We start from the raw sequence: 20,230 nt of genomic DNA, 5'->3' as shown, positions 1-20,230 counted from the left end.
ATTTGTTGAATAACTAAAAAGTGCCGTTGAGCGTAATAACTTTTCCGTTATACCGCACTCGCAGGTAGACTACTCTTTATCTCCTAGATTTTTACACAATGATAGAAGGCGGTAAACGTTGAACATGTCACTTGTCGATTGATATATGACGAATGTTTCTTCAAATAGCATAACTAAGCTGTTTACATTACGTACAGACCTCATTTAGCACTTAGAGAGTCTACTGGAGAGACGATACTACAGGACGACACCAAAATGGAGATCAGGAAGGTAAGGAGTATCCTATGACCCATTGTGAGTTACAGTCACTGAGGGATAGGCTATATCAATTATATAGAGAAATACTATAATGCTGCAAAACGTCCATTTCAAGACTTTCACAGAAATAAAGGTTTTCAACAACGGTGATACATGTAAAAATTCGTTTGGGCATGCCACTTCTTCGTATATAAGTCGCCGTCGCGTCTAGTTCTGGTAGTAGTAGTTTATCTTTCGTACAGTACCATGAAAATGGATGTGTGCGTCCGAAAACGCAAAGGACGTAAGATAGATCTTATAAGCTACATCTGAAAGCTATACAATATTTCTAAAACTATTTAGAGAATAACAGCATTGGCGATTAAATCTCTCTAATATTTCTTTGTCAGAGTTTGCCAGTTCTACTTCTAAAGAAAAGTAATTTTTTCCAGAAGTATAGGAGATAGTCAAACAAATTTTCAAAGATCAGTTCCTTGAATTAGTTTATTTTCTTTCAGTTGACAAAAATTAAACACTGGAGTGACAGATTATTATTCTACTTTTTTCCATCTGGTACCATTTGTCAGAACTTGATGAAAAATTGTATTCACAGTGTTTGTTTCTAGTTTGACATTGTAGGTAAAAGCTTTCTTTTCACATAAATAATCTTAATTACTGTATTTAAAAATCATAATTTTACTTTTTTATTTTATTTATTTATTTATTTATTTATTTAATAATAACATATACATAAAAACGTTACATTAAAATACCCCGAAAGAGCAAAGCTCGTGTTCGGGGACAGTTCCGTTACATAGATACACATACTTTGTAGACAAAATACTTAAGAAAAAAGCTCACATAAAGATTGTAATAAAATTAGTAAATAATAATACTAATAATAACTGAGTGAAAAAAGAGACGATGTTTAGATTGATGGATTAATATTAAATTATTATTAATAGTATGATTAGTGCAGGTCATGTTGATATAGTAACCAAGATAAAATAGAAAAATACACTTAGGATAGAAATAAACTTGTTTTACAATACATGGTACATAATATATATACAGGGAAGTCTGTCATATAAATTTTTTAATTCTGGATCTGAAAATTTCATTGCTTAAAGTAGTCAATTCTGGATGAAATTTTATTATCGAATTATATAGCCGTGGACCATAATTTGTACTGTGTAGTAAAGCAGCAGATGTGAAATATTTAGGTTCAACTAATTTAAGAATTTCATTTCGTCTCGTATTATGAGCATGTGGCTGAGCTACAAATTTCGTTCTATTTTTATGATAGAATTTCATTAAAGAGTATTTATAAATTTGGTCAATTCTAAAAACATTCAATTCAGAATGGATCAAATTTGTTGGATAATCCAGTCGCCTTTTCAAACAAATTTTGATTATACGTTTTTGCAACATAATTAGAGGAAGAAGAGCAGTTTTTGTAATGCCTCTCCATCCAATTATACCATATTGGATAACAGATTCAACTAGAGTCAAATAAACCAAACGTAATACATGAGTAGGCAAGTAATGGCGAAGGTTTACAAATTTGTAAATTGTTTTACGTATCCTGTTACATAAAAAGGTGATTTGTCTATCCCATTTCACGTGCTGATCAACAATAATTCCCAGGTATTTCACATCTACAGATTCTTTCAGGCAAGGGCATTTACAGGTTGTAGAGAGTTTACAAAATGAGTTGTGGATTATTAATTTTAAATGAGAAAGTGATTTCAATTTGTTCAATCCAGAGACTGTTAAAGAAAATGGCACCAAAGTAGTTTTAGTTATATTTAGAGATAGAAAATTTGCATCAAGCCAGTTTTTGATCAAATTTATACCTACATTGGCATGTTTATAAGTGTCCTCCCAAGTTAAACCACTGAAAATCACCACCGTATCATCAGCGTAAGAATAACAGGAGCCATTATGTACTTTCAAATCAATGTTTAATAAATCATTAATATATATTAAAAATAGAATAGGACCTAAAATTGTTCCCTGAGGGATACCTATATCAATATTTACATTTTCACTGATATTATCATCAATTTTGGTTACCTGAGTTCTTTTGTTTAAGTATGATTGAAATAACTTATGCGCAATACCCCTGACTCCTATATCAAATAATTTGTCCAGAAGTAAACGATGGTTCACCGTGTCAAAAGCTTTCCTTAAATCTAAGAAAATCCCTAAACATTTAGAACCGTTATCCAACTCCTGCTTAATTTTACCAGTGACTTCAATAATTGCGTCATCCGTAGATAATTTATTTCTGAAGCCATACTGATGTTTGGAGAGAATTTCATTTTTCTCTAAGTAATTTACTAATCTGTTTTTTAAACATTTTTCTAATATCTTTGAGAAGCTAGAGAGCAAGGATATAGGTCTATAGTTATTCAGACTTTTTCTTTCCCCTGACTTATGGACCGGTACAACTACAGCATTTTTCAGAGATTCTGGGAAAACTCCTTGGGTGAGACATAGATTGAATACATAAACAAGCGGTTTTAATATATGTTTAATGATAATCTTTAATGTGTTATTTGTAATTTTGTCGATTCCCGGTGAGACATTATTTTTTTAAGGATTTAACAATATTATAAATTTCTTCTTCGGTTACTGGTGATAAAAACATGGAGGAAGATGCGTGCTTATTATGGCCACTGCAATAATTTTTCGTGTTAAATGCCGATTTGTTGATGTTCGATGCAATGCTATGTCCTACTTTTGAGAAATATTTATTAAATTCATTAGCTATGTCTTTTTTGTTTTTAAATATTTCTCCCTCTTCATTTAAAATCTCTGATATGATACTATTTTGGTTCACATTTACGTCTGTGGCTTCATTAATAGTTTGCCAAAATTTCCTAGGATTATTTCGATACTTCTGAAATTGAGATTGATAATACTGAGTTTTCATGTTTCTTATAATAAGAGTTAAGTTATTTCTGTATTTTTTGTAATAATTTATTAGATTTATATTATCAGGTTCTTTTCTAATATTTCTGGCTAATTTGTCTCTTATACGGATTGACTTAATGATACCTGTGGTGATCCAGGGTTTTATTTTTCTTAATTTAGAAGATACTTTAAAGTAAGATACATCTGTGCTTATGTCTATATAATTAGATATTAAATTTTGGAATACTTGAAAGCATAATTCAGCATTTTCACAGTTAAGCACGGAATCCCAATTTTCTTTTTCTATAAGCGAAATTAGCTTATTGTAATTTATGTTTCTTTTTATATGGAGAGGATACTGAAATGTATTAGAGTTTTTAATTCCAATTTCGAATAATGCAATAACTGCATAGTGGTCGGTAATAGCACTACACAAAACAGCAGGTACAAATTTCCAGTTACTCTTTGTTTTACAAAATATGTGATCAAGGCAAGACTTAGAATCAGGCCGAGTGATAGAGTGTAAAAATTTGACAAAACCATATTCGTGTAAGATATTCATGTACCTATTGCCAGTACTGTCTAATTTGTCTTCTAGAATTTGTATGTTAATGTCTCCAACAATGATTTGATTGCTTGTGTCTTTAGAATTAAACAAAAATAGTTCAAAATTGTCTAAAAATTCATTTATACAATTGTTTGGGGATCTATATATCGCCACAATGGAGAATGGAGTATTATTACATATAAAATTAAGATGAATAGAATTACATTGTGGGATATCTACATGTACTATTGTGACATCAATATTATTTTTGCAGTAGACAACTAAACTATCGCATTTATTATATTTATTCGTTTTGACAAACTTTTTATAACCTGGTAAATCATAGCCAGAGTCATGATTTAACCAAGCCTCCGTCAATATAATGAAGTCGAAAGGATTATTAAAATTTTGCATAGTGGCACAGAATTCCAGGAAATGTTTATTTAAGCTGCGTATATTTAAGTGAAATAATTTAAAATCGTGTAAATTGTTACCAATGTAACTGTTGCAAGAGTTAAAGTCTTCCAAAACTGCTGTGCGAGTGTTATTATTAGCGGAATAATAATTTAGCTCATTTATTAGACAATCCATTGTTTAGAAATATTAACATTAAAAAGGATAACAAAAATCAGACAGTAAGACAATTACAATGTAATTAAGTCTTGGAAAGAATTTATCTTATAAGCAGGGCTCGTTTCATCCTTACGAATAAATACCTTGCAATCTCTCGTCCATACAAAACGGTACCCTTTCTGATTAGCTGCCTCTCTTGTTTTGTTTAGTAGGTCACGGGTAGCAATTGTCAAATGTTCACCAGCAGTCAGCCTCCCATCAGGTAGCAAAGGGTTGATCCTTTGTAGCGGAATTCCTGGGCCTTCTGGGTGTTTTCCTCGCTTCTAACTTGAATTTCTGGAGCCATGTGTCTCGACTAATTCTTTTGTTGAACCTGACGACAATAGGCTTCGTCTTGCCGGGTTTTGCAGGTAGCCTATGTACAACACTTAAGTCAGCGACAAGCTCCGGTCCTCCGATGACTTCCGAAATATTTTGGACAATCATAGGAACGGATTCTTCCGGAGTTTCCGGAATCCCAAACACCAGTAGATTGTCCCTACGCGTGTACTGCTGTAGTTCATTTACTTGTTTCCACAAGAGTTCATTTTCCTTTTTTAGATCACGCACTTCCCCCTGTGTTGTTTTCAGATCATCTTTCGTCTTACACAACTCTTCGCTAAATGCATCAAACTTGTTTGACATGAACTGAACTGATTGCTGTAATGCACTTATCTCCAATTGTATACTTGATTTAAACTCATCAAACATTTGTTTTAGAGTAGATGTTACTTTGCTGTCTCCACTCACTTCATTTCCGCTTTCACTTTCCACTTTACGGTTATTTTTTGGTCCCCCCATTGTAAAAGCTTTCGCTGGAATACTGGGAGCAGCATAAGAAAACACGTCCACTCTCAACTTGATACCTATGTTTCTGTTTATGTTAATTAATCAACTGGAAGAATAAATATGACTTTATGTAAAAAAAAACCTTTCACCTACAATTTAAAACCACTAATAAAGAAAGTGTATAACATTTTTCATAAAGTCCTGACAACTAGTTCCTGAGAAAATGGTACCAGACGAAAAGAATCCAAAATATTGCCTCTTCAGTGTTGCATTATTACTAAATGAAAGAAAAAAATCCTAGTTACTTATTGTTGGTGTCAAACAATGCAGTGTGTTTTATGATTGGTCAAAATATTGTTAGTAAAGCAAGGCATATGGAATAGCTGGCAAACTCTAACAAGTGTTCTTACTCTATGCAGGGACAATTATTTAATTATCCATGAACTGTATCTAAACTGGTCTTTATTTTATTTTCCTAGCAACCTAAACAATGGCTTCATTCACTGCAGTGATTTAAAAGTTTTTAACTCGCAGCAGTACATATCAACCAACACATTAGTAACAATAAAATTCATACATTCATTCATTTATAACTTCTTAACAAGCAACATATTACAAAGAAAAGGCGCAAAAATTAAAATTACATTTACATACTATTATAATGGATAAAATATTAGATACGCAGTCTCAGGAAGAATGTGAAATACTTCAGGATAATGTAGTTTGAGTTAATTTACATCGAATTAACCTGATATACCTATGTCCGAAATCTAGCGGTAGGGAAGATATTAAGGAGAGAAATTCTGGAACACCTTAAGGTTCCGTGTACCTATTATACCTGACGTCTTACGCCAGATTTTTTCGCACAGCGTAGCATCTGAGTACAGCAACACCAACGCAACACACACAACTAAATAAACCTTCAATAGATATTTAATTCGTGTATTCACATAGTGAACATGCAGACACGCTATTTGTTTATAGGTTTTGTGATGGCATTGCATTTGCTGTTGATAAATACAGACGACGTTTCTCCAATGGAAGGGTTCCATCTAGCTGTATATTTCCATATTGTTACCGGATGTTATCTGAAACTGGCAAGCTACTGTTTCATTGAGATCGTAAAGAAAAACGCTAACGGTGTCCGATATCAATTTACAATTTATTAAATTCATAAGAAGGGCAAACTTAGTAATTTGTCTTGTGTAATTATTTTATTTCTTATAGAGTTTGTACTTGATTATGAAATAAACTTATTGGAACAACATAAGATGCAGCATTTTCAATCATGTATCATATCACAATGTTCTAACTAAACCATATAAATACGTCTGTAATGACTCTCTCAATTTAAAAGTTCGTCCATCAATAACATCCCAAACGTTATATTTCCGACAAAGGTATCATAAGTTAAATCGATGTATATTAACTCAAACTACATTATTCTGAAGTATTTTACATTCCTCCTAATACACTTTGCACAGCACTAGAAACTAAACATATTTTATGCGCTCGTAAAAATTATCACTCTCGGCATCAAGTTGGGCTCTAAACTTTCACTCGCGGATAAAATCTAATTTTACTCTCCTATACTATAAGTTACTATTTCCCTTGGCAAATTATTAAACAATTTTTTCTCCTGGCATAGCCCAAAGGTTGTTCATATTTCCTAGTACGGTGTTTATCAGTTGTAAACATATATACTTATGATTTATGAGTATTATAATCATGAAAATCTTGATTCTTTAATCATTCCACTGAATAAATGTGAGAAATTTAAAAATATGAAAACAAAGTAATGTAAAAAATGTTGTGATATTTTTTCCTTTTAATTCGGCATACAAGAATCTTCGTTGTGAAATCTAAAAATCTACCTCATAAGAATTATTTTTTCACTAACATAGGCCGTATTCGTATTTACTGAATTCCTCCATACAAAGGTATCATACATTAAATAATAATAAACTAATAAATTCATTCATTCATAGTGTTCTGCCCAAGGGCAGATCTTTCACTGCAAACCTAGCATTTTCCAGTCTTTCTTATTTGCTGCCCTCCTCTTTGTCTCCTAATATGATCCATATATCTTAATGTCTGATATATTCTTCTACCCCGAACTCTTCTCCCGTTCACCATTACTTCCAGTGCTTCCTTCAGAAGGCAGTTTCTTCTCAATCAGTGACTCAGCCAAATCCTTTTCCTCTTTCTGATCAGTTTCAATATCATTCTTCCTTCTTGCACTCTTTCCAACACAGCTTCGTTTCTTATTCTGTCTGTCGAAACTAATAAATAATATACACTAATTAGATCTTTGGTCGATAGAATACCTCCTAATTAATTACATTATTGCAAACACTGTTTTATTTATAATTTTGCAATTACATATATTGGGCCATTACAATATAACAATTCATCAACACGAGGAAACAAAGAGGAAGGCAGAAAATAGAAAACATTGGAGAAAGATGGGTTCGCAAGTGAAATACCTGCCCTCGGGCAGAATACTAAATGAATGATTAAATTAATGATATAAAACTAATGGTTTGATGGTGATTTAGTCAACATTCCATCATAATTGAATACAAAATTAGACTCTAAATTTACCTTCTTTCTTAAAATGAAGAGAGGCCGTTTCCCCTATGTTTACAGTAAGTTTGTTTTCATAACACCACTTATTAAAATGCATCCTGACAGTCTCAACTTTCGTTTTTAATTGCTTAGGCCTACTCACAAATACCTTTTAAGAAACCCGAAGGTTCATTGATGCCCTCACATAAGCCCACCATCGGTCCCTATCCTGTGCAAGATTAATCTAGTCTCTATAAGCAAATCCCACCTCCCTCAAATCCATTTTAATATTATCCTTCCATTTACGTCTCTGCCTCCCCAAAGGTCTTTTTTCCTCCGGTCTCCCAACTAACATTCTATATGCATTTCTGGATTCGCACATACATGCTACATGCCCTGCCCGTCTCAAACGTCTGGATTTAATGTTCCTAACTATGTCACGCGAAGAACACAATGCGTGCAGTTCTGCGTTGTGTAACTTTCTCCATTCTCCTGTAACTTCATCACTCTTAGCCCCAAATCTTTTCCTAAGAACCTTATTCTCAAACACCCTTAATCTCTGTTCCTCTCTCAAAGTGAGAGTCCAAGTTTCACAACCATACAGAACAACCGCTAATATAACTGTTTTATAAATTCTAACTTTCCGATTTTTTGATAGCAGACTAAACGGCAAAAGCTTTTCAACCGAATAATAACACGCATTTCCCATATTTATTCTGCGTTTAATTTCCTCCCGAGTGTCATTTATATTTGTTACTATTGCTCCAAGATATTTGAATTTTTCCACCCCTTGGAAGGATAAATCTCCAATTTTTATATTTCCATTTCGTACAATATTCTGGTCACGAGACATAATCATATACTTTGTCTTTTCGGAATTTACTTCTAAACCTATCTCTTTACTTGCTTCAAGTAGAATTGCCGTGTTTTCTCTAATCGTTTGTGGATTTTCTCCTAACATATTCACTTCATCCGCATAGACAAGAAGCTGATGTAACTCGTTCAATTCCAAACCCCCCTCTGTTATCCTGAACTTTCCTAATGGCATATTCTAGAGCGAAGTTAAGAAGTAAAGGTGATAGTGCATCTCCTTGCTTTAGCCCGCAGTGAATTGGAAAAGCATCATATAGAATCTAGCCTATACGGACTCTTCTGTAAGTTCCACTAAGATACATTTTAATTAATCGAACTAGTTTCTTGGGAATACCAAATTCAATAAGAATATTATATAAAACTTCTCTCTTAACTGAGTCATATGCCTTTTTGAAATCTATGAATAACCGATGTACTGTGCCACCTTACCACCTGTAATATATTCAAAGAGGTCGTTTATATAGGAGAAAAATTAATGGTCCTAACAAGGAATCTCGCGGAATACCTAAATTCTTATCATATTCAAATGACGAACTATTGTTTACTGTTACTCGTAATTTTACGATATTTTTAATAACATCTTAAGAACCTATTTATCTGAAAATGATGGACATACAATGAAACAATTTCTTCTTCCTCTCCTGTCAATCGAAATTTAGGTCTCCAGGGCATTTTGCGAGTGTCAGATCTGGTCTGTCCAACGTTTCCATGGTCTTCTCCACCCTTTACATTCCTCATGAGGTTTCTTTTACATCAGTTATTTAACGACGCTATATGCACTACTAGTTTATTTAGCGCTGATAGAAATGGTAATAGCGAGATAGTACTTGCCGACTTGAGGCCGAGGATTCTGCATGTGTCATCTGATATCACCGGGAAAAACCCGGAGAAACTCAACCACGTAATTAGCCATACCGAGTGCAGCTCCGGATAAGCACGTAAGCACGTTATTATCTGAGTTTACGCAGATGGCGTGGAACGTGTCTGACAAGCAAACATTCTCTTGGGGGGGGGGGCAGATAAAAAAGTTTTTTTTCTTCCACTATTTTAATAATGTTAAAACAAGTGCTTGTACAAATTTTGGCCACTCGAGCGCAAATTACGAGAGGAGTAAAAAAAAATAAGTATCCCTGTAGCCGTTTACAAAAAGAAAACACAATTTTATTGCAAAAATTTATTGGAACGGATACAACAATTATTGTTGAGCTATTTTTCAACATATTCCTCACTGGAATTGAGAAATTTGTCGTACAATGGGATCGACAGAGAGGTGCACACGGCTGTATCACACACTGGTTCCGATCCCGGGCGGAAGTCTTCTACGACACAGGGATACAAAAGCAGATCACACGATATGACAAATGTTTGACTTCCGGTGGGGAATATGTTGAAAAATACCTCAACAATTCCTGTATCTGTTCCAAAAATCATTTCATAGAATTGTCTTTTCTTTCTGTAAACGATCTCAGTGAAACTTATTTTTACGGCCATCGTATTATTGTGCTCGAGTGGCCAAAATTTGTATAACCACTTGTTTTGAGACTATTAACATGGTGGAAGAAAAAAATTACTTTCTATTTCTCACCATGAGAATGTTTGCTTGTGAGAACTCTTTTGGGAGTATTCTGTCATCCATTCGGTTTAGACCTAGTATACAATTCTACAACTTCTGTGTTTTATCTTACTTGGAATTTGGTCTCTTTTGTATTTAATATTAAAGGTCTAAAGATTCTAAGTTGTTGTACTTCCAGCCTTTATCGTCTTTCTTCCTGATGATCAATGTTTCGGAAACCGAATATAAGTCTCAGTTTTGCTGTAGGCCTAATTTCAACAGATCTTGAATTTTTTTTTTAATTTCGTCTAATAAATTCATTTCCACTATTGCATTCACTTATTTCGTTACCTAAATCTTCTTTACTAAGTATACTTTCTTGGCCTGACTTTTCGAGGGCTAAAATCGGGACGGATCCGTACACTTAGGCATGGTTCGGCTCAGTCTGCGCTCTATGTATGCGATGACTGTCCAAGTCCTACGGTGGTCTGGGTGGCATTTCGAAGCTGATAGTTGGCTCATCCTCTTCCAGCCCTTGATGGAACCAGGTCCCGTTTCAAGGACGAGTAGCCTGATAAGCCTCTGGGGCCCGGAGTTGCAAGCCCTTCCTATATCAGCCTCGGAAACCCGTATAATCCCCAAATTTCACCGCAGACTACTTTTACTATTGCGGATAATAGATGAAATAAGAGGAATGGAGACTTGGTGAAATTATAGAGGGAAATGATTGTACCCCGAATAAAACCATATTCCACGACTTGATCGGGAATAATATCCGGTCCGCTTAGATGGAAGACCAGTGCCCTAGTACTTGCGGTACTGTGTATACTAACATAGTTTTGTCAAAATGGTTTCAAGTCGTCACTTCATCTATTATGTGGTTGCTGGAAGACGTTACACATAGGCCAGTTTAACACTAATCGCGTAATTTCCGTCTGGTGTAGATGAGATGTAGTAAATAAGTAAATAAGCAAGACATCGTTATTGTTAATAGTATATTTATATTATTATTATTATTATTATTATTATTATTATTATTATTATTGCAATTATAACTAGAATAGCAAAATTATTAGGGCTATACTACACGAACGTTAAAAACGTTGCGTTGACAACGTTCTTTTATAGGAACTTAATTTTTGATAATATAATCGCTTGTATAATTGCATGACTAAACTACACAAGCGTTAAAAATGCTGCGTTTGGTTGCGTTCCTTCGACGTTGAGGAGTTCCAACGCAGAGGTCTGCGTTGGCAACGCCATCTTTTGCAAACGTATTCATACTACATGTGCGTCACCAACGCAACGTTAACAACAGACTGGATATTGCCAAGCAAATGCAGTTTTTATTACCTACTCTTGGTGAGAATGAAACCATTTCGAATGTACCTCCACCTAAACAAGAAAACATACCGGATGGTATTATTTCTCAGGCTACTTCGGGTCATGAGAGTAATGTAAACGATACCAAAACAAAATCTTGACCATCTCTTCGCTCGACAGGGACAGGAAGAAAAGAAAAATCTGAAAATATTCTAGTAACTGCAACAAGAGATGTTACAAGTATATTATCAGAGAGCGTGGCCATACAAAGACAAGACAGAGAGAATGACAAAGATGGAAACAAAGCTTTCCTATTATCATTTGTCAAAATCATGGACAATTTACCTCCAGAGCTTGCAATTGAAGCTCGATTCAAAGTTTCTGAAGTGTTCAGAAACCTGCATGTCGAGGAATGGACAACATCAAGAATGTCCCAATTGTCAGATATGTCGCCGTTGAGTGTTATTGCCGATGGTTCAAATGATTCTGAGGTCATTGTTAATTTCAGTCAGTACTGATTTCTGCAGCTTGTAATTTATTTTCAACATATTATGCATAAAATAAAAATATAATCATTTTCTGCACCTTGTAATGTTCTTAATTTTCAACATATTAGGATGCATAAAATAAAAATATAATCATTAAAAATTAAGGCAAATTTTATTATTTACCTTAATGTTACAACCAGCTTTTCGACAGGATGAACTGATTTCCTCATTACAGTAGCAGTTTTCCTAATATTATGAGACATTAAATTCAAAAGATCATCAAAACGTTTTATTGACATTCTGTAACAGAGAAAAAACTTGTCGGTATACTGTCGGTGATTTTAAAACGCAGTACAGTGAAACCTCTCTTTAATGACACCCCATAAGATACGGACACTCCTCATATACGGACGGATTTTTATGTCCCAACTGAAATGATCTAGAAATAATGATAAATTTAACTCTCGTTTACGGACACATTCAGACACAAACACGGAAAGCTGTTTCATAGTCCTAAAGCTTGCTTTATCTCCTGACTGCAGACAGAACTTGGATTTCAAGACCTAATGAGTTACAAAAATGGAAAATTTAGTGCAGAAATTCCTTAACATGAAAGAAGACAATAAGGTCCGCAATCGTGAAATTGTATTCGATACACGATAGGGTTAGTAGGATTCTTCTCTTCACTTCAATTACTTCTGTTTCGAGAGACATGGCACCTGAACATAAAGGTTAAGTTCAAAACAGTAAATTACAGTACTGCACAGCTGTAGACCTAGAATAAAAATGCATGGTATAGTACTGTATTTTCCTTTTTCGGTCTTATCTACTGTAGTTCAAAGTTGCAAAGAATTTACTGTAGTATAGTGTACTGTATTTAGAATTAAACTACAGTAATACATTTCATTTAAAGTGTGAAGGGATACATAAATGCATATTATAAATTTACTGTTAGATTGGGGAGCTTCCCTCCCAATAAAGGACACCTCCCAGATGCGGACAGATTGTTACGTCCCTTCGATGTCCGTAAATGAGAGGTTTCACTGTATAAAACTTTCCTGCCGAAAGTCTCTTAATGTTTGCGGGATGAATTCACAATTTCCTTTTCCTTTTTTTTTTTTTTTTTTTTGAGACAGACTTACAAATTGAACACATAGCAGAGCTACATACGCAGCTTGTATAACATCCATTGCAGTTCTGAAATCAAACACAGCGTCCCTAACGCAACGTGTAGTTTATACATGTTTAGTGCGTTACCAACGCCTGTCAACGCAACATTTTTAACGTTCGTGTAGTATAGCCCTTAGGCGTAAGTAAGACTTCTCAAGGATGCATTTCAAAGTGGCATTCGGTTTTCGGGGTTTGTAATAATCATTTCACTAAATACTTATATAGCCCATAAGTATATGAACTGGTAAATAGATAAATACATAAATAATGAATATGTCACATCAACGGACGTATATACGTCACCAAACATCGTAAGATGAAGATTACATAAATAATACATACTTGAAAAATGAAATGAATTGGTATTTTAATATTACATTGATTTCCCTGAAACTAATATTAATATTAATTTCAATAATTCCACTGTGTTTCAAACTCCTAGCAGTACGGAATTCACTATCATGCAAGCAAGTAACAATGGTACCAAAATTTGGTCAGTAATATAAGCGTATCTTACAATTTCATTCCATTTATTTGGAGTTAATGCATTTTCCCTTGCTATATTAGTTTTTTCTATACAATCAAAACAGTCGCCAAAAACATTTCATGCCATATTAAAAATCAAAAGGAAACTTTTAGTCAAGGAAATATATATATATATATATATATATATATATATATATATATATATATATAAAGTAACAAGGTAAAGAGCTGTAGAAAATCTAGTGCACTTCGCCTATCACGTGACCTTCAATGTTATGTCAACATAAGTGATCTTGCAGTTACATTGCTGATCGTTAGATCCGAGGGTCGCGTGTTCAAAGTCGGCAAAGAGCTTTCTTTTTTTAAGGAGCATTAAATTAGCCTCCTGAGAGTGGCTTCTTCCGAGAGGTAAGATAAACTGGGAAGTCAGTGTCGTAGATATACCGCATGTAAAAGAAACCAGTCCCTGATCGAGATATCAGCCATCTCAGAATTTAGACACTGAGTAGTCTCTACAGTACAGTAACTTGAAAGAGTCGTCATATAGAATGCTGTTCCTCTTCCTCCTAATACAGTGAAAGCTCTTAAGTTCGACAGAAATCAAGTTCGACATTCCTATAATTCGACTGCTTACGTAGAAGAATTAGAAGACACGCCCCTATTCGGTCACTAAGAAAGGGGTTTGCCATTTGAATGGGAATTGGTTCTGTTTTTTGTAGTGATACTTTTGTTAAAGGAAAACAGAATATTTTATTGATTAGGACATCCATATTTAATCACTGATTTTAAATTAATGAACTCTTCTTTTTCTATTTGAGAATTGGAGAATTGTGCCATTTGTGAGACGGAACTGCCGAAAACCCACTATGGTACTAGAAGCGCATACACAAGTCTCGGGGCGGACAGGAAATGCAAGTACAGTACTGTATTCGTTGATGGATAACCAAAAAGAATTTGCATTCATTTCTCCAGCCACACCCACTACCCTTATCGGACTGAACTTTCAATTATGTTTTGTCGAACTTAGGAGAGTCCACTGTACTAAGAATAATACAACTACCTCAATCACCACCACCACCACCACCACCACCACCACCACCACCACCGCCACAAGCACTACCTATACTACTAATTTATTTAATGATTTTTCTCTATAAATAGAACTTGCAGTCAAATGTTTGATACCTGAATAAAACTACATATTAAGATTTAAATTAACATGAATTCCCTTGGTTATATGTCTAATTTAACTACCGTACTGATTTCAGTTCCATTAAGACGAGTCCACACCTGTGGAGTAACGGTCAGCGCGTCTGGCTGCGGAACCAGGTGGCCCGGATTCGAATCCCGGTCGGGACAAGTTACCTGGTTGAGGTTTTTTCCGGGGTTTTCCCTCAACCCAATACGAGCAAATGCTGGGTAACTTTCGGTGCTGGACCCCGGACTCATTTCACCGGCATTATCACCTTCATTTCATTCAGACGCTAAATAACCTAGATGTTGATACAGCGTCGTAAAATGACCCATTAAGACGAATATCATTTCATTTTCGACTCCCTTTATATTGGTGGTATCTTGCGGGAACAACTTTGTAGTTTAAAAGTTACAGTAGCCCCAACTACACTACTATATTGGCTATTCCATATGAAATCGATCAGTGAAAAACCTCGCATTTTTTTATACTCTAATTTGTTCCCTATTTATACAAGGTGCTGAGGAGAGTGCATTTTCAAAAATATACTATCGAAAGTCAAACGGTTTTCGTATTGTTGAGCAACAAATTTAGCGTATTTTATAAAAACAAGCCTCTTTCAGCGCTCAGAAGTCTGGGAAAATTTATTGCAGAACACTGTACGGGAGCTCATTTTGAAGCTGACATTTGGTAGGTTATGTTAAGAAGTAATCCTTATTTTTATTGTACACAGAGAGACAGATAATCTGATTTTACTTACGTTTAGGCTTTTTGCCCATATGTAAAAATTAAAAAAAATATATATATTGAGAAAAAACCTTGCATTATTAAGAGGGATTTGGGCGTTATTTTACTCCTGTGTTTATGAAAACCTGTGGTAAAGCTAGCCCAGCTATCCGCTACTAGACGAAATATCACGTGTTTGTCTCCTGGCCTTGCTTGTCTCGGCTAGCTCCCGTCTCACAGTCAGCTGGTTAGTTCACGCGCGTACTATTTATTTTCTTTATTTGATATTTTCAATATTTTCTTATCAACATACCATCAGTAAGAAATATGTGTTTATTTGTACTTTCAATGCGGAATCTAACTATATATTTTTAAAATATTTTTTCCTAGGCAGATACGTGTTAATGACGAAAAATTTAAATTTCTCCAATTATATAAAAAGTAAGAAAATCTGTTCAATATAAACCTTAATTTCTCAGCATCAAAATAAACCATGATTTTGATCATTGGGTGAAAGGGTTTCGCAGCTACAACAGTTTAAAGTTGCTAATTTTATGAAAATACGATAAATTTAAATATTTTTAATTTAAGCACTATGAAGTTCTGATGCCTCAAACTTTGCACAAAGCATTGCATCACAGTTCTCTAAGTACAAAAAAGTTTCATTGTATTTAGAAATTGTAAGGTCAATTTTCTCTATATTTCTGTCGATTTGAGATGGAATAGCTCATATCCTAGTAACTGATAGTACGAAATTTGTGTTACAGATTATACTGATGACCTTTCTCGCCATACTAGCGTCCAGTACAATAAAGGCTGCGCCTAGGCCTCAATTAATGAAGAAAGTGGTACAGAAAATACAGGATTTCTTTAATAGGAAACAGGAGACAACCACTACGTCAAAACCTAGAGAGAATATTATGCAAAAAATTAACAATGTAATTAACGGATTATTTGGCCAAGGAAATAAGTCGCTACCTGCAAATGCTTTACCTGAGAGCACAGCTAATAATTCTGCAGCGGATTCTAGACGAATAGTGGCTACAGGGGATACAACAACTAAACTCGGAGATTCAATAGCTGCAGGGGATTCTACAACAGCTAAGTCCGCTGATAAAACTGCTGGAGGGAATTCTACAACAGAAAAACCTGGAGGGATATCTACTTCAGTGAATTCAACTACAGATAAATCTGGAGGACCACCTGCTTCAGAGCACACAACAAAAGCTAAAGCAGCAGATACCGCTAATGCAGGGGATTCCACAACAACTAAACCGGGAAATAAACCTGCAGCAGGGGACTCCACAACACCTACATCGGGTGATAAAACTGTAGGAGGAGATTCTATGACAACTAAACCTGGAGAAACAACTGCTTCAGCTACAGTTAAACTCGGAGGCCCAACTGCTTCAGGGGATACAGCAGCTAACCCAAAAGATACAGCTGCTGCAGGAGATTCCACAACAGTTAAATCGGATGATAAAACTAATGGAGGGGGTTCCACTACATCTAAACCTGGAGGGACAACAACTGTTTCAGTGGATTCAACTACAGTTAAAGCCGGAGGTGCGCCTGTTTCGGGGGATACAACAGCTAAACCAGGAGATTTCACAACAGCTAAATCGGGAGATAAAGTTGCAGCAGGGGATTCCACAACAGCTAAACCAGGAGATTTCACAACAGCTAAATCGGGAGATAACGCTGCAGCAGGGGATTCCACAACAGCTAAACCAGGAGATTTCACAACTAAATCGGGAGATAAAGCTGCAGCAGGGGATTCCACAACAGCTACGTCTGGAGAAGCAATTTCAACAGAGCATCCTACAACGGCTAAACATGGAGACTCAACAGTTGCAGTGGATTCCACAACGGCTAAATCGGGTGATAAAAGTGCTGGAGGGGATTCCATGACAGCTAAACCTAGAGGGACAAATGCTTCAGTCGATTCGACTACAGTTAAACCCGGAGGCTCGCTTGCATCAGGGGACACAACAGCTAAACCAGGAGATTTCACAACAACTAAACCGGGAGATAAAGCTGCAGCAGGGGATTCCACAACAACTAAGTCCGGAGAAGTAATTCCAACAGGGCAATCTACAGCAGCTAAACCTGGAGAAGCAACAGTTGCAGGGGATTCTACAACAGTTAAATCGGGTGATAAAAGTACAGGAGGAGATTCCACGACAGCTAAACCTGGAGGTGCAACTGATTCAGTCGATTCAACTACAGTTAAACCCGGAGGCTCACATGCATCAGGGGACACAACAACTAAACCAGGAGATTTCACAACAACTAAATCGGGAGATAAAGCTGCAGCAGGGGATTCCACAACAGCTAAGTCCGAAGAAGTAATTCCAATAGGGCAATCTACAGCAGCTAAACCTGGAGAAGCAACAGTTGCAGGGGATTCTACAACAGTTAAATCGGATGATAAAAGTGCTGGAGGAGATTCCACGACATCTAAACCTAGAGAGACAACTGCTTCAGTCGATTCAACTACAGCTAAACCAGGAGGTTCACTTGCTTCTGGAGATACAACCGTTAAACCAGGAGATTTCACGATAGCTAAATCGGGAGATAAAACTGCAGCAGGGGATTCCACAACAGCTAAGCCCGGAGAAGCAATTCCAACAGGGCATCCTACAACAGCTAAACCCGGAGACACAACAGTTGCAGAGAATTCTACAACAGCTAAATCGGATGATAGAAGTGCTGGAGGAGATTTTACAGCAGCTAAACCTGGAGGAGAACTTCCTTCAGTGGAATCCATTACAGCTAAAACTAGAAGGCAACCTGCTTCAGTGGATAACACAGCAACAAAATTAGAAGCTACAGATGCTGAAGTTGATTCCACAACAGCCAAACCCGGGAACACACTTGCTTCAGGGGATTCTACAAAACTTAAACTAGGAGAAACAACTGCTTCAGGGGATTCTATAGTTGCTAAACCTAATGATTTATCTATACATACTCCGCATCAACAAAGCTTGTTAGAAAAAGTTACAGGCAGGATTAAAAATTTCTTTAAATTAATGTTTGAAATTCCTTCTATGTTGTCTTCTATGGTGTTGGGAAGAATTAAACACGGAATAGAAAATGCTATTGAAAGACTTAAAAATATTTTCCAAGGTAGTACAAATAAAGCACTTCCTTCAATGGATTCCACTACAGCTAAAACCGGAGGGCAACCTGCTTCAGGGGATAAAACAGCAGCAAAACTAGAAGCTACAGTTGCTGAAGTTGATTCCACAACAGCCAAACCCGGGAACACACTTGCTTCAGGGGATTCTACAAAATTTAAACTAGGAGAAACAAGTGCTGCAGGGGGTTCTATAGTTGCTAAACATGATGATTTACCTATAAATACTCCGCATCAACAAAGCTTATTAGAAAAAGTTATAGGCAAGATTAAAAATTTTATTAAAGCACTGTTTGCAATTCCTTCTATGGTGTTGGGAAGAATTAAACACGGAATAGAAAATGCTATTGAAATACTTACAAATATTTTCCGCGGCAGCACAAATAGAGCAATCGATTTTAGAGCACCTAGTCTTACAGTCACAAATACAGAAATTTATTCTAAAACTGCTAAACCCGGAGGTACAACTGCTCCAGGGGATTCAACAACAGCTAAACCTGATGACAAAAGTGCTATAGGCGATTCTACAAACAACAAACCCGACAATATAAATGTTGCCGGGGATTCAACAACAGCAAAACCGGGAGACTCACGTGCTTCAACGGTTTCTAAGAAAGTTAAACTAGGCGATACAACTTCTGCAGGAGACTTCACGACAACTAAATCTGGAGATACAAGTGCTATAAGGGATCCTGTAGTTAATAAACCTGATGATACATCTTTAAAACTTCAGCAGGATCACGGTTTATTGGGGGCAATGCTCGATAAGGTGAAAGATATTGTAGAAAAGTTTCCAGAAAGAATTATAAATGATGTGGCAAATGTTAGAAATAACATGAAAAATAATTTAGACAAATTGGGAAATATTTTTAATGGTGTTAAAAACAGAGACATTGATTCTGTAACAACTAGTCCCATAGCCACAGGTGCAGCTAAAGATTCAAAAACTGCTAATCCCGAAAACATAGAAGCTCATAAAGATTCCACAACAAATAAAAGTCCAGATGCAGAATCAGCTAAGGTTTCAACAACAGCTAAATTTGGGGATACTGAAACAGCAAAGGACTTAACTACCTCTAAAGTAATAGATGCAAATGCACTGAAACATTCCACAATAGACACACATGGTGACACCACAACTGTTAAATTCGAAGATCCATCTGTTGCAAGAGCTAAACCCGAAGATACAGCACTGACCACAAATGGTAACACCACAACTCTTAAAAACGAAGATCCGGCTCTAGGAACAACTAAAAACGCACCTAAAACTGCAAGACAAGGAATAATCTCAGGAACAATTCGTTCTATTGTTAATCCTCTTGTTGGAGCAATTACTACTTTGTTTGGATAGTAAAACCAATTATAGCCTGTAAATCTCCTGATCCGGCACATTAAATCAATAACACGATACTCCTTGTGATCACTTTGGGTAAAAGTCAAATCATTAGTCTCACAACGTATCAGACTACAGAATGAAACCATATTACTTCCCACGTCTCGACAAAATTATTACCGTTATGAATAAAGACATAAGTTCGTACAAATACTGCATGCAGAACTTTATGAAAATTTATGTAGCTAAGGAGTGTTAAGAGACTATAACTCAACA

General features: G+C 35.7%; 1 protein-coding gene and 1 long non-coding RNA gene across 2 annotated transcripts in view; one reads left to right on the top strand and one right to left on the bottom strand.

Annotated features, from left to right (window-relative positions):
- LOC138699892 (uncharacterized) overlaps positions 1–20,230 on the bottom strand; it is a 561,221-nt gene that overhangs the window by 264,850 nt on the left and 276,141 nt on the right. The window lies entirely within an intron of this gene.
- On the top strand, positions 151–20,031 carry LOC138699889 (autotransporter adhesin BpaC-like). Its single transcript, XM_069826090.1, has 2 exons — positions 151–270; positions 16,250–20,031. Exons 1-2 carry the CDS (start codon positions 256–258, stop codon positions 19,970–19,972), a joined length of 3,738 nt encoding a protein of 1,245 aa, XP_069682191.1. The 5' UTR covers positions 151–255; the 3' UTR covers positions 19,973–20,031.

Source organism: Periplaneta americana, chromosome 5 (genome assembly GCF_040183065.1).
Source record: "Periplaneta americana isolate PAMFEO1 chromosome 5, P.americana_PAMFEO1_priV1, whole genome shotgun sequence".
NCBI lineage: Eukaryota > Metazoa > Arthropoda > Insecta > Blattodea > Blattidae > Periplaneta > Periplaneta americana.
The sequence above is the reverse complement of the archived record's forward strand: the minus strand, read 5'-3'. Positions and strand labels throughout refer to the sequence as shown.